Source organism: Pelmatolapia mariae, linkage group LG7 (genome assembly GCF_036321145.2).
Source record: "Pelmatolapia mariae isolate MD_Pm_ZW linkage group LG7, Pm_UMD_F_2, whole genome shotgun sequence".
NCBI lineage: Eukaryota > Metazoa > Chordata > Actinopteri > Cichliformes > Cichlidae > Pelmatolapia > Pelmatolapia mariae.
The window spans coordinates 60,153,528-60,168,394 of NC_086233.1; the positions used below are offsets into that span (position 1 = coordinate 60,153,528).

At 40.8% G+C, this 14,867-nt stretch overlaps 1 protein-coding gene across 1 annotated transcript; it reads right to left on the reverse strand.

The window, feature by feature from the left end:
* Positions 1–107: 107 nt before the first annotated feature.
* Positions 108–14,740, reverse strand: washc4 (WASH complex subunit 4). The gene is made up of 33 exons (XM_063480044.2): positions 14,607–14,740; positions 13,669–13,808; positions 13,514–13,567; positions 13,354–13,419; positions 13,114–13,159; positions 12,936–13,003; positions 12,769–12,851; positions 12,416–12,458; positions 12,226–12,329; positions 10,097–10,217; positions 9,880–10,003; positions 9,657–9,784; positions 9,376–9,536; positions 9,176–9,302; positions 8,138–8,263; positions 7,938–8,045; positions 6,919–7,065; positions 6,746–6,825; positions 5,992–6,097; positions 5,445–5,561; positions 5,194–5,362; positions 4,474–4,628; positions 4,312–4,386; positions 4,128–4,232; positions 3,903–4,037; positions 3,642–3,750; positions 3,489–3,555; positions 3,250–3,336; positions 1,826–1,973; positions 1,634–1,730; positions 1,328–1,524; positions 1,112–1,208; positions 108–974 (listed from the first exon to the last, which is right to left on the reverse strand). The coding sequence occupies exons 1-33, from the start codon at positions 14,665–14,667 to the stop codon at positions 910–912; spliced, it is 3,516 nt and encodes a 1,171-aa protein (XP_063336114.1). The 5' UTR covers positions 14,668–14,740; the 3' UTR covers positions 108–909.
* Between the last annotated feature and the right edge of the window lie 127 nt (positions 14,741–14,867).

Consider the following 14,867-nt stretch of genomic DNA (forward strand, 5'->3'; position numbering starts at 1 on the left):
AGTGCAACAGAGAAAATTAAATTCAAATTTGTAAGACAGTTTAGAGAAATCCACAGCAAACACTGGACATACTTTTCACACCTTTTAATACAAACTCTGAAATGAGCCACTAAATTCTGCTGAAAATGCAAGGTTTACTTTTTATTCCTGAAGTTAATACATGGAATGTAATTACACATGTACCACATGCTTAAGATACAAAACTGGAAAACAAAAATGTAATGACACACCTTCAGAGCAGCAGTAAAAAATAATTAAATTTTAGCGCTGTATCTTTTGCATCGGATGAATTATTTCCAAAATATGTTATGAAAACAAGTATCCACAGTTTAGAAAGGCACATACACGCCCTAATTCATACAATGTATAAAGTGGACCAAGAAATGGTACACAGTTATGGCACACAAATGTGAAATTATACATTGAAAACATTCACAAGAGTCTTCGTTTCCATTGAAGGCCATAAAGAATCACAATAAGTACAGTGGACACCAACAAAGAGGCAGCACTCCATTGAAACAAAGATCCAAACTAGTTCATGACTGAGTAGTAAAAATACGTTCATCCAGACTGAGTAAAAATATCAAAAGATACACTTTTACATTAGATTTGTTAAGCCCGCTCATCTTTTTAAAACGCTGATGCATTTGTAAATGCTACTAATACAAAGTGAGTTATTAGATGCAGGGGTGATATCCTGATTAGCACTTTAAGTACACATTCTTTGTCTAATGAAGACGACTGTGCTGTGACAGAACACAAAGCGTTTTAAAGTCATTGTCTTTCAACCGTTTTCAACATTTTCCAGTTATTTTAAATCCCTGAACTGCACACACGAACGCAGCCTGCTGCTGAGCTCTCCTCTTCAGTGCTCCAATCCAGTACGTGACAGTGATCTGACAGCGAGGCTCACTTCGAGGCAGGGTCAGTTGGGGTGGAACTATCTGCAGAGCTTCCTGCTTTGGCAGCATTTTCTGTTGGAAATAAAATGACAACTTTAATCTTTCCATCTCTTGAAAAATTATCTACAAAAAGCATACATGACAGTGGGAGTGTGCCAGTGGTTTTGCATAATTAAAAGACTTTATTAATAACCTCACAAACTGCTAACCTTTATCTTTCTTCTCCTGAGTTTCCTCAGCTGCTGTCTTGTCAGCTCTGAAGAAGATCCGGGCGCTGCTTAAAGAGAAGTAGAGAAGCTCAAACTCCTGAAATGAAAAGGGAAAACAGTTCAGAAACACATCTCAGTGCCATTCTCACAACCACGCCACCAACAGTTAAACTTCTTGAAATTCAGTCTGACATTTAAAAAAAACCCAAAATGTACCTGGAGGTACACGTCCAGCCTCTTCTGGGTGAGATTCATGGTTTGCAGCAACTTTTCATCCTGATTGGCAGACTGAACGCTCTGCTCTTTCACCACTGCATTCATCTCTTTCTTGTACTTGTCTCTGACAGACTGGAACCAGTGCAAAGAGTCAAACTCTAGGTACTGGTCCAGTAGCTTCAGAATGTACGCCACACCTGAGAGAGGAGGCAGAGAGGGGACAGAAAAAGAAGATAGTACGTCCAAGGCCAGTACAGAAGAAAGGATTAAGGATGTCTGTGTGTATTATCAGGTTTGTCTGCTCACCCATTGCAAAGCCGTCGTCTGTAAAAGCAGCTCCAGATTTGTTTTTCTTGTTGAGTTTCTCTTTGCAGCTGATGGAGTGCTCCACAAAATTCACCGTCTAGAAGTGAGATTTGTTGCAATAAATGTAATCAAGCACAAACTGATTTCAAGTGAAGAGAACATGACATGTAGCAAAACAGCATCAGCACTGACCAGCGGTGGTACAATCATGTAGAAGTTCCTCAGGTGCATGTTCTTTGCACTGCGAAACTCAGGCGCAAACACGGCCACCAGCATCTTGAAGTACTCTGTCCCCTCGGCAGAGTTGCTGGTCAGATCTCCCAAAACAGAGTCCAGGATGCTGTGAATCATAATAATCATAACAGAAAGCAAATAAATGACAGCAAAGAAGGAATTACATTGAAGGAATACATTTTTTGGAAAAGTGCAGGGTGAAACTTTAATTTATTACCCCCACAGTAGATAATATATGAAACTACATGGGAAAAATACAGTATGTGTTCATTTCAATTCATTGTGATTATATATAACAATGTTACATGTTAACTTTTATGTAACATTGCAATACGGCGGTGGCCATCGGCAGAGATCACTCTGGAGTTTGGCCGGGATGTGATGTGATTTATTTCCTTTACATTTTTCCCCCATTACGAAATATCATTGTTAGGTTTATGTTGGCACAAAACTATTGCTGGAACAGCCGAGACAATTTTACTGCAACTAGCAAAGCATAAGACACCAGGCCGAACTCTTTGTGTGATCTCGTGCACGAGGGAGATGACCGAGACGAACGCTGTTCCTGCCGCTCGAACCCCAGTCACTCTCGGTCAGCTCCCCTGCAGTACTGCCTTTTATTGTGGTTACATGAATATGCATGGTTTCATTAACATATGACATCTTAAACAGGCATACATGTGAACAAAGAGTACCAGTCTGTGTGTACGTGTAGGTATGCGTGTGTGCGGGTCAAAATATGACCCTGTGAACGACTCCCCAAAGCTGGCGCCAGGAGTCCAGCGGTCCACCTAAACAAAGGGCCCTTGTACTCAAACAGATACAGAGTAGATGTCCTCCCATACTATATATCAGAAAGAGAAGGTACGACCTCTCTCATGACCTTAGGATGTGTGTGGTATGCCAGAGCACTCTGGAACGCACACAGACTCTTTGCAGACTACTAAGGATCAGACATTCTATCAATATGCAATCGATTATATACCTCTAAGCATTAGTGATTATATGTTTCTAAGTACAATTGACAATCATAAAATATCACTCCAACAATCATACTCTCTTTTGCTATAATTTAGAGTTGTAATTTATCAACATCAAACCTTTTCTTTAAAACTTTCACTTTTCTTTTACAATTTAAATGATAAACTAAAAACAATGTGGGAAGCACTTCAGTTATCTTTTTCCTATCTGAGGTGCCCCCTGCTGGTACAATAACGGCAATGCACACAACACTAACTGCTAGGTGCAGGATTGTTGGATTACACTCTGAAGCTGACATACAATTTAAAATTCATTGATGCACCGTCCATCCAAAATAGGAGCCTGCTCTGCAAACACTGACACACAAGAAGCGACTGACTGACTTTTTACAGATAACTCACCTAGCAGCTTTTTGGGTCTCCTCTGACAGTCCCTCTTCTTTCACCAGCTCCTCAAAGTTGACTATATCCTCCAGATCTGGGACAAATCTGAAGCAATAACGAAAAAGAAAATGTTTCCAATAGCAAGATAAAAATGTTTCTGATGTAAAATCACATTTAGCCTCATGTTTACACAATATATCAGTAATTCCTTCTAACTGAAGCCATATAAACTTTCACTCAAATTCCTTTTATTATACCTGATTGCGCTGCTGCAGCAATGAAGGCCTCCAGAACGGATCATACGTACATAGCCCATGGCGTTACCTGAAAGAACAGTGTGAAATTGTGTTATCTTTGCATGCAACTGCAGTTTAATGTTTAATACCAGAAACCAATAAAAGCATCCTCACCGATCTGGCTGATCAGCTGTCTGAACTGGTCCAGGTAGCTCTGTCCATCAGGAGTGATACCCAGTTTCCTGATGCCACGGTTAAACTTCTCTGCTCGCTCAAACGGATACTGTAACAACAAGACAAGACATATGGCACTGTGAGAGCTTAGCCCGAACAATGACAGCTCTACTTTTACTCCCTGGCTCCAGGGTCTTCCCCCTGTGCCAAACTTCCGTTCACTTAAAATGACTGAAAATGGAAAGACAGAGAAGACTGCACCTTCTGATCAGACTGGTCCTTTGTTTCTCTGAAGAAACGTATGTCTTTGATGAGTCTGGACTTGATGTGTTCGTCGTACATAAACTGACTGAAGATGTAAAACTTCTTTTGCAGAAACTGGTAGGTGAAATTCACCTGACGGAAGAATAGAGGACATATAAAACAGGCCTTACATTCACATGAGAATGTCAAAACACATGCTGCTGTTTTCTGCTGGAAACTCACAGTGGTGTTCATGATTCCTGTACCGTGTGTTCGGATGGAGTTGGCGATGTGACGGATGTTGATGGTGTTCAAGTGCTTGTTGTTGCTTGCCTTCTCAATGAAGATCTGTCACAAAAACAATTATAACTGCAGAGGCAGCAACACTTTGTGATTCAATGGGAGAAAAATCCATATGGACTCTGACCTGGTTGTTGAGGTTATAAAGGTATCGTGAGACAAAAACATGAATGTTCCTCATGATCTCCAAAACATCCAAACCCTGGTGAGAACACAAGGAGGATTTAGTTAATTTGTCTATGTAAATCTCCACCTCTGCTCATGATGAGGGAGGTGTAACCAAATAGACCTGCTCTAGTGTCTGGCTGGGCAGATGAGCCTCTGTCATTGTGAGTCCATAGCGCTGTGTAGCAAGGTTTCTCATCTCACTGTAGGTGGCCCAGTCATGCAGAGCGACAGTCGTCAGGTTGTAGAACGTTTTATCCAGGTAGTGAGTCACATAGGCTGTAGGACATTAAAAAAACATTATCACCTCACAGTACTGCAGTAAACAGTTTACTGTTAAAGAAACATTCATGCAAAGAACAAATCACTTATGGAGGACCTTTTTATATTTACTATAACTTGGGACTAAGTCACCAGAAAGCAATAGCAGCAACCCTCAGAGAGCAAAAAGGGATGTTTGTATTGTGCTTTTCTGAATGCCATGCAAAAAAAAGTGTGTGCCACAGCACAGAATGGCATGCAGATGGTGCACAAAACAAGAGTTTAGTTCATGTTGTTGGTGCATAAGAAGTCACTGTACTATTCAAACTTTTAGAGTGCAAATCAAACGCACACCTTACATTAAAATATAATAAAAATGATAGGACACTTTTTAAAAATTCAAATGACTTTAGAAAAGTAACAGATGTCTTCACAAATAACAGTACAGGTGGCTAAAAATATATTCTTTAAAGTTTCCCCACCCACAAAAAAACATTAAGCGTTTCCCATGGCTAAAACTAAAAGTAAAAAACAGGAGCAAACATGGTTTGAGGGCACAGACGTATGAAAAGTTCTTTTGCACCTTTGATATGAATGAAACGATTGAAGAATCGAATGGGCTTGAGGGAGAAGAAGTGGGCCAGATCCTTCATGCCAACTTTAAAAGGGTTCCTGTCATCAAGCTTCAGGTGCGTGTGAACAGAGAGACGCAGGTCCTTCTCAATCTCCTTACACAGCTTGTCAAGCAGGTGCTACAACACAGGAAGAAAGAATCTTAACAAATAAAAGCCTTAAAATAGCCACGAAAAAAGCATGTTCAGAGCGCGCTCTCACCTCCTTGAACACGTCCATGATCTCCTTGTCGTAGCTCTCCAGCAGCTGGTCACATGACTCCATGTGTTTGGAGTGCATCATAGACAGCACACTGTCCCTTAGTGCACTGAACATGTACTGCTCAAGCCAATCACCGTGCAGATGGACAGAACAGCAGAATAGCCAAAAATGAGATAACACTCAAAACCTCACGAAAATAAAGACAAAAAATACACACACTGGCACGAAGTATGGTGTAGTGAATATGATGTGACCTTTCTAAAGCAATATGTAACCTATTACTCATACATTTTTATCTTGTGTATGGTTACAACTCTTACTTTCTGCTGGTATGTGTGTACTCTACTCAACAAGTGTGAGTTAAGAAATTAATGTGTTTTGCCAGGGTCAATCTGACCCAGGGAACACTGCACTCAGTCCTGTGTGATAAACAGCCCTTATAAAGGATTAATGAAAGCAGATGTTGCTGTAGTTGAGGGCCAAGGACTTGTAAAGTGTCTTTGTAAATTTTCACTGTGTTATGTTCATCACAGGTCTGTCTGCTTACATGTATTCGTGCTGCGTCTACGGCGTTGTCATATACATCATCTAGATAGATGGGAAACACGGCTCGGTGCCAGTACAGGAAACTGCAGTCACACTGAAGCTTGACCCTGAGGAACAAAGAACACTGAATATTGAATATTTTAGCATGCAGGGATAATCTTAAGGTAGGTGAAAGATAACACTGAATAAGTCCCATTGGCGCCAAATTTTTCCACACCATCTAATGGAAACTTCACTGAGATGCCAGATGGCTGTGAGCTTCAACAAATAATCAGTGAGTCACCTGCCAGCATGTGCTTGTGCTGAACATTTGGATCAGTGTCTGAATGGATGTGTTTGTTGGCTTTAGATTAGTGGCATGAGACATTTCTGAGTTCTAAATGGTGCATTTTGGATTCTTCTGTCCTTCCGACACATGGTACTGGACCTCTATAAGTATGTCCTGGTGTATGTAGAGACACTTGCACTGTTTTCAGCAAAGCACTAGACACACACACTGGCACGAAGTATGCTGTAGTGAATAGAGTAGATCACTAGAGTGGTTTATTCCAACCACTTCTAATTATATAAGCTGCTTTGATTTTTTTGAACATCATTTTTTCCCCCACTTTGTCAACCTGCTCTAGCTCTTCTTTTTTTTTTTTTTTTATGAGTTTACAATTGTGTGTCATTTCAACTTAAGGCTGGTTCATCCATCCATCCCCCAAACAGTGTCCTGCACTGTGACGCATGACAAAAGAGGGAAAAAGTCTCACCTTTCACTTAGCTCACTAATCAGATCCAGCTTCTTCAGTACAAGCTGCAGTGGAAGAAGCTCATCATCCTTGAAAGTTTTCTGGAATAAAATTAAGAGGACAATGAAGACGAAAAGAAAGTACGAAGAAGGAAAAATTGTTTGTATATAAAATGAAGTCTCCTCCTGACTTACCAGCTGAGTGCCGACACACAGAGCCAGAGACACCACAAGGCGTCGCTCCTTTGTGCTGGGACCACTCAAAGCATTTTCTGCCAGCACCAAAGAGGACAGCACATCCAACCGCTGCTCACTGTACTTCTTGTCAGAGATCACCCTTTTCTTGAGGGAGAGAAGACATTTTTATTAAATGCTTCAATTCAATGTTATTTATACAGCGCGAAATCACAACAACAGTCGCCTCAAGGCTCTTTATATTGTAAGGTAGACCCTACACCATTCAGAAAATGCATTCAAAGAGCACATCCGCACTAATAACAGTTTTACCATGTCATGGAATTTTCTGTTAATAAAGTTTGCAACACGATCAGCTGTAGTCAAGCCTTTTATTTCTGCATTCACAGTTATACAGTCATGAGAGCTCTGCCCTTAAGACATTGCAGCAACCCTTTTATAATATCACACACACACACACACACACAACTCCTGTAAGAACTTCTTTCAGCAGTTTCTTGAACGCACACAGACTCTTTGCAGACTACTACCCTGTTGCTGTGCAATACCTGGGCAGGAAGCGAGCTCCTACCCCCTATGTCGCAGGAAGCACCTGGCACTGGTCTTTCTGGGAGTTTCCTCCTTCTATGCTCTAACAGTCACCAGATAACAAAGTTAAGCAGGCTATATCAGGTCATATTTGCACGCCTGTCATTCAACCTAGAGATGAAGCACATAAAACTTCTACAATGGAAATTTTAAGCACCTAAACCCAAATAAAGAACAAACTAGAAATGTTCCATCATAACCATTTTAAAGACAGCAATCCACATCTGTACTGAAATCTAAGGGTTTGCTCAAGCTTCATCTCTAGAAAAAACGTTTATGAAATTTAGCTCTGAGCAACCTTGACAGACAACGTAGTGGAAATGGTAACATAACTATAATCATCAATTCAACTCATAAATTTTATTTATATAGTGCCAAATTACAGTTGCCTCAAGGCAACATTAACAGGATTTATTGCTTGTTTCGTTTACCTTGGCAATGCTGATGGCACTGAGCGCCTGTGCCTGCAGCTGCTGAGTGATGTGAGAAACGGAGTCAGCAACAACCATAGAGCGTCTGTGAAACGTGTGCTCCACAGCCTGAGAGGAGAGTCACATGACATTCATTATTATTCTCAATGCAACAGGTATTTAAACAGAGGGCCAACACTCAAACACACACACACACACACCTTGAGTAACTCAACTAGTCGACAGAGAGCTTTGACCGATGTCTTGGTCATGGGCCGCTGCATCGACACGTACATGTTCATGGTCGTCTTGATAATGGTACTGACGGTGTAAGCATACAGAATACCCTGTAAATGAAACACAACACTTTGCTAAATGACGGGTCATACATGAATGTAAAGCTTCACACAACTTTATGAAATGAAACAGGAAGTAGATTTAACTGAAGATGACAAATCAATAAAGTTACTTCTGTGGTGAGAAGATACTCAATGTAAAAAAAAAAAAAATCATTCATGCATTCAGAGATTCTACAAAATAAAAAGTCACTTGTTGGAATTGATTTTTTTTTTTTTATATTGTCATTTGTGCTTAGGAACACATAATCATTTATGCTTAGAAATATATAATCATCTGTATGCTGATAAAAATCATATCCTTATGAGGTCTGATAAGATTCTGTGTGCATTTGTGTACCATGAGATGAGAGGAAGCAGTCTCGACGTTATAATTTCCATTATAGCTTTAGGAACTAGATTGTTCTGTTTCTTAAGAGTGCAAGATTTCACACCTTTAAATGTTCGTCTGAGACATGACCTGTTGCAAGTTCCTGTTCCTATCATTTAGCGAGACGCTTACTTCTGCTTTCCTGCATACCTCATACACACAGTTTAAGTTCACTGAAAGGCCATATGTCTATGTATAGTATGGTTGGACACACACACACGCACACACACGCACCTACACACACACAGAATACAGACACTGATGTTGTTCAGATATGCCTGCTTAAGAATGTCACATGTATTTGTAATTGAATATTCATGAATGATTGCTTGCTGACAATAAAAAGGGCTGTAGCAAAGGAATCAGTCGAAGTTGGCTGAGTTCAGGTGAAGGAATCTTTTCCTCAACTTTGGCTAACTTCCCTCGCAAGCCACTAAACACGGAGAGCGCCTTCTTGTCTTGTTTTGTCGTGCAGTTGAGTGTCTTGTGTTCCAGCGGGGTTTGTGCCTAGATAAACCCAACACACTACTCACCTGTACAAACACATTACACCTGCTGTTAAGGTCCTCTTGCAACTTCTCACTTTTTTGTTCTTTGTACAAGATGGACTCCATCTTCATCATCCAAGAAGTTACAAACAGATAGTAGGACTGAACATCCCTGAACACAAAAAAAATGTTTAGATACTTCACTTTATATTTAATAAATGTGGCTGACATTCAGCTTTACTCACTTTGTTAATGTCTGTGCTCTTTGTTGCAGGTATGTGTCTCTCTGTGCTCTGATGGCCTGTAGACTCTTCCTATCCATCAGTTTAGCTGCAGCAGGGACCTTATTGGTGAGGAAAGTGTCGGGAAACCAGATGATGTTTGCAACCAGAGTGACTGCTGGAACCTAAGTGAAGATGTGGACACACAAGAGCAGACTGTTAATTCTCAGGCCAGATCAAAGAAAACAATGAGGAAGGACTCCCACTGAACAAGTAATAAAAAAAGTCCAAGAACAGAAATCCACCTTTTTACAGACATCGAGCAGCGCCTTGTAAAGCTTTTTGTCAACACTCCTGAAAATGTGAAAGTGAAGCACAAAGAGACCACAGACGCCAGCATATTTGTCTCTCTGGTCAATTTCTGAAGGTTCACCTGAAAAAGAGAAAAGACACACAACCACAAATCAGTCCGGCTCTGAAGAACAACTCAAAGGAAACTAGTCTATTGTGGAAGAAGAAACAACTGACCAATTTTGGATTCAACACTTGCAAATATGGTGCGAATATTGAAGGCAAACTCCTCAGCAAAGGCACTGTTTTTGGAAACTGCTACTCCTTCCCCAGGATCATCAAATCTTTGTTCGACACAGGCCTGTTGCACATCATACGAATAATGTTCATCATATTATCTTCCCAAAAACCTCTACTTAACACCAATATAATAAACACCAGAAGGGAAAGTCACCTGGAGTATCATGCCATCCAGCAGTTGCCCCTCCAGCTTGAGCAAGAGCTTCTCAAAAGGTTTCAGCTTGTCTTCAGGAATGGAAAATTTCCCAGGGTTATGGTGTACAGATTTCAATAGCCTGTGTAAGGGATAAACAGCAAGAGTGAACAGGAAGGATTGCAAGATGCTAGTGAGACCTTCTATAATGTATGGTTTGGAGATGGTGGCATAGACAGAGGTAGACCTTGGGCTTTTCAGTGGGAGTGACCAGGATGGGTGTTGGGTCTGCGCTTCCACAGGCCCCGCTGGTTCAGAAACTTATTCCCGTTAACGAAGCAAGACGAACAGCTCAACCAGTTTTTCACATGCTAGCAAGGGAAGGATCTCAGAACAGACCTGCCCTTGGTGTCAGGCCACTTCGAAGAACCAGCTTCCCCTGCAGCCTTTTATTTCTGTGACACACAGTTTACACAAAACCCCCCCTATGGTGTCAGGCACTAGGTGTGTGTGTGTGTGTATGCATGTGCACGTGAGTGTGTGTGTGTTTGTGTTTGGGGGTGCGTTTGTGTGACCTCCTGCTCACCAAAAGGGTCATAAAGGCAGGAAGTTTACTAAACAAGATAACAGAACCTTCACCTAGGATGTGCCTATAATAAAACACTACAGCCTCCCCCACCATTCAACAGGCTGGGGGAGGCTGTAGTGGGGTCTTTGATCCTACAGTGAATCAAGACTTACAAATTTAAGTACAATAATGGCAACATTTAAATGGTAAATGGCCTGTATTTGTATAACGCTTTACTTAGTCCCTAAGGACCCCAAAGCGCTTTACACTACAATCAGTCATTCACCCATTCACACACTGGTGATGGCAAGCTACATTGTAGCCACAGCTGCCCTGGGGCACACTGACAGAGGTGAGGCTGCCGGACACTGGCGCCACCGGGCCCTCTGACCGCCACCGGGCCCTCTGACCACCACCAGTGAGCAAACATGGGGTTAGTATTTTGCCCAAGGATATTTGGCATGTAGACTGGAGGAACCTGGGATCGAACCACCGACCCTTCCGGTGAGTAGGTGACCCGCTCTATCACCTGAGCTACAGCCACCCCATTTAACAATTTGACTCTAACAATGGGGAGGATTAGAAATGAGTATATCAAAAGGGACAGCTCAGGTTGAGCAGTCTAAAGACAAAGTGAAAAGGCTGAGATGGTATGGACATGTGCAGATGACTACACTGGACAAAGAATGCTGAATATGGCGTTACCAGGTCAGAGGAAAAGAGGAAGACTACAGAGATGCTTTTCAGACCTAGTGAAAAAGGAAGAACAACAAAGACTAACTCCAACAAGTATGTAGATTTTAACGTATGTTTTCACTTAAGGGGCTGGCCTATATGAAGGCCACTTTGCAAAAACAAACTCCAGAAATCCTGGGGCCAGTATAAGATTTCCCCCATAGCTCCACATGTCTGTAACTGAATATATAGATTCCACGACCCAAGTAGGGAACAAAACCAGATACATATATTTACCACTGAGTGTAAGTGCACATATATGTACGTGTGCACGTGTGATTGTGTGAGTGTGAGTGTGTGGAAGAAAAACCTACAAATGATAAATCAAACCACAGTACTTACGTGAACAAAAAACTGGGATGCAGTTCCGTATTGTGGCACATATATTTTGCTTTACTTTCATAATTACAGGTCACATTCTCTTCATATTTATGCAAACACATGTCTACAGTGTACTCTATTTAACAGGTCAAGTGATCATTAAACTGTAGCTTATAAACTATGACTACGCAATGAGACACTTGTGTGACACGAGAAAAACAGCGATCATTCTAGAGTGAAGGTAAAGACAGAAACCTCAACATACATGAAAGGAGGTTGTTGTGTTTGGCGAGTCCTGCCTGCTCCTCAGCATCATGTATGCAAACTGGTTTTTTTACAGAAACTTAATGTTTACCTATTTTCAGACTAAAATTCACAAAAAAAACCCACTAGAGAAATGTGCTTTTATAGCCTTCCATACCCTTTCCTGTCCGAATGTGGTGATTTCTAGCCAGAGATGTGAAACTGCTTCATTGCATCTTTTACACTGTATGTCACATGCCATCATAGCTTACTGTGTAATTACCTTTTATACATCTTCCAGTGGTCTTTTAGTGTGTTGTGATTTTCCATAATCTCATCAAGTGTGAGCAGCACCACCAACAACTCTCCCAGGTGTTCATATACTATCTGCAAAGGGAAAGCAAGGCAGACATGGTATAAATGACTGAGTAACATCTGCAAATATTAAAAGTCTCACAACATTTGAACCCTACCTGGAAATGGACACCAGAGGATTCTATGATTTTTGTTGCACCCCTGTAATTTAGAAGAAAGATAGTTTAGTACATTCTGTTTGGTCATGACAGGGAACCAGCTCATGCTTCATTCGCTATAGCAAAATGTTTGTGGTGCCCCTTCTGTTATAACAAATTTAAGTCCAGCTTACCCATGTCAGGCCATTCACAACCACTTATCTAATATGAGGCAGGTTGGATACAATGAGACTATCATTGCAGAGCAGCTGAGGCCCTTTCATTAAATATAAAGTGCACACAACCTCTCCCTGCAATCCTGCAAAAATAGTGCAATGACTGTAACATTATGGTCATGTATTCATGGTTCATACTTGTTACTGTTGTAGAGTGCTGCCAGCTGATGCACAATACTGACCACCACTTCATAACATCTGGATACAAAGCAGGACAGCTCCTATGAAAGGACAAAGTAAAGTAAATATTTCTGTCTTCCAGACATCAGTAAATAAGGTTATGGCAGAAATCAGTTACTACCCACCTGTAGGAATGAGATGAATCTGCCCATCTGAATCTGGGATTCCCCCTCAACAACACTGGTTTCAGACACTGTAAGAGAAATTCACACATGCCTTTTTTTAATCTTAATAAGCACTGTGTATCACAGAGGGCAAACCTAGAATAAAAACAACATGAAACAGTAAAAGTTGACAGATTACCTCCTTCTCCATAGTACAATAGGCCATTGTAGAATTTGGTTTCTGCCTTGAAAAGCAACAAACAGAGGCTAAATTAATATCTTAAAGAAAACAAAGTAAAAAAAAAAAAGAGCTACTAAAATTGCTGAAAGTAACAGTAGCTTTACTTCCACAAAGTCAAGAGTATGCAGACATGCTGATATAAACATGACATAATCATAAGCCATGCACAAAGTAACTGAGCTGTTTGACCACACTTACCTCATATTTAAGCTTCTTAACTTCACTACAGAGAGCAGCATAAACTGTAATAACTTTGTTCAGGACCTGCACACAACCAAAGTGACATTTAAAAAAAAAAAAAAGAACAACTGTGTGGATATGAAAATTAAAAATGACTCATTTGTTTGTCTTTACTTACCTTATTGTCAGTTTTAATTAATTCTAATAAGGATGACTGCTCATAGGGAAGAAGCTGAAAGGGCATAAAGTATAAGGAAGGAAATTACGCAAGTTATAACTGTGTAAAAGCAATGTCAGTCTTTTCAACCAAGCCAGTATATTTGGGGGTTTTACCTTAAGGGCGATGGGGTCCAGAGTAAAGTCCCATACATCTCCAATGGAGTCATCCAGAGCCTCTTCAATACCCTTCAGCTGAGAGGTGTACTCCTCCAGAAACTTACTGTAGTTCTTCAGTTGAACCTCTGTGTGTATCTCTGTTGGGAGGAAGGTTTGACAACGTTACAGACTGGTACTAATCAGAAAAAAATATGGGTTGATTTTCTGCCCTTCCATTGCAAGTTTACAACATTTTATAAGCAACAATGCTGCTTTTGCACTACTAGATTTTCATTAAAGAAAGAGACACTTGTAACTGTCCTTTAAAGCTCAAAGCATGATTCAGCTGCCCAATAGATTCTAAATTTAACCTAAAATATGTAAATCTACACTATGCCTAGTTACAAGGTGTTACCAAACTACCTTTTCCAATAAATGTAGTTGACTAATGGCACATAAAGGTCGTTCGCTCAGGTTGTCGCAAATAAATATTTTGAGAGCCAGAGAGGCAAAGTCACAAGGAGATAAACAAAGGAAAGCACTGGGCAGTTTTCTCGCCCTAAACATAACACTAAAAACAAACAAGAAAATTAAATGTGAGTAAGCGAAAGAGTACGGCGTTAACTACACAGTCAAAACCAGCTGTCAGATCGATCAGCTGTACGTGACAAACTGTGTTGATTTACGTTCGCCAGCTACAGCTAGCGATTAATTCCACTAATTTACTCCTTCAGTTTTAATTATTCCGGGGGTAGTAAATACTTACTTTTATTTTGATGGCATTTACTAAACATATATTTTGGGAATTAAAGAGCAGCGTGCAGTTTCTTTCACTAATACGAAGCCCAGCTGCAAAGCATCGAGCTAGCAACTTGAGCTAGCGGTGGATGCTAAAGTAGTAAACTTTAGCCTGCCACAGTCTTTCTTTGCATGTCAGGGCTCAACTGGGCACTTACTTTGTGAACCATCGTCAAAACGGTCAAACTCCCAGTCGGGTGCGATGATTTCCACCGCCATGGTGCTAGAATGAATAAGCGAAAATCCCAAACACAGCACTGCTAAAAAGTAGTACTACACGATCCCATGATGGATCTCATGATTCTCCGAAAGGCCGCTAATGCTCATGGGAAACTGAGTCTCTGAGGAAGGAACATTAGATGAGTTGACACTCAGGATAGACAGATAGGTGTGTGTGTGTGTGGGTGTGTGTGTGTGTG

What these genes read in the sequence shown, in the direction of transcription:
- washc4 (XM_063480044.2), bottom strand. Translation starts at nt 14,667, where the DNA reads ATGGCGGTGGAAATCATCGCACCCGACTGGGAGTTTGACCGTTTTGAC. An exon ending in TCGTTTCATTCATATCAAAG is followed by an intron (nt 4,629 to 5,193) that starts GTGCAAAAGAAC and finishes AATGTCCTACAG; the next exon opens with CCTATGTGACTCACTACCTG. An exon ending in GAGACCCAAAAAGCTGCTAG is followed by an intron (nt 1,974 to 3,249) that starts GTGAGTTATCTG and finishes TATGATTCACAG; the next exon opens with CATCCTGGACTCTGTTTTGG.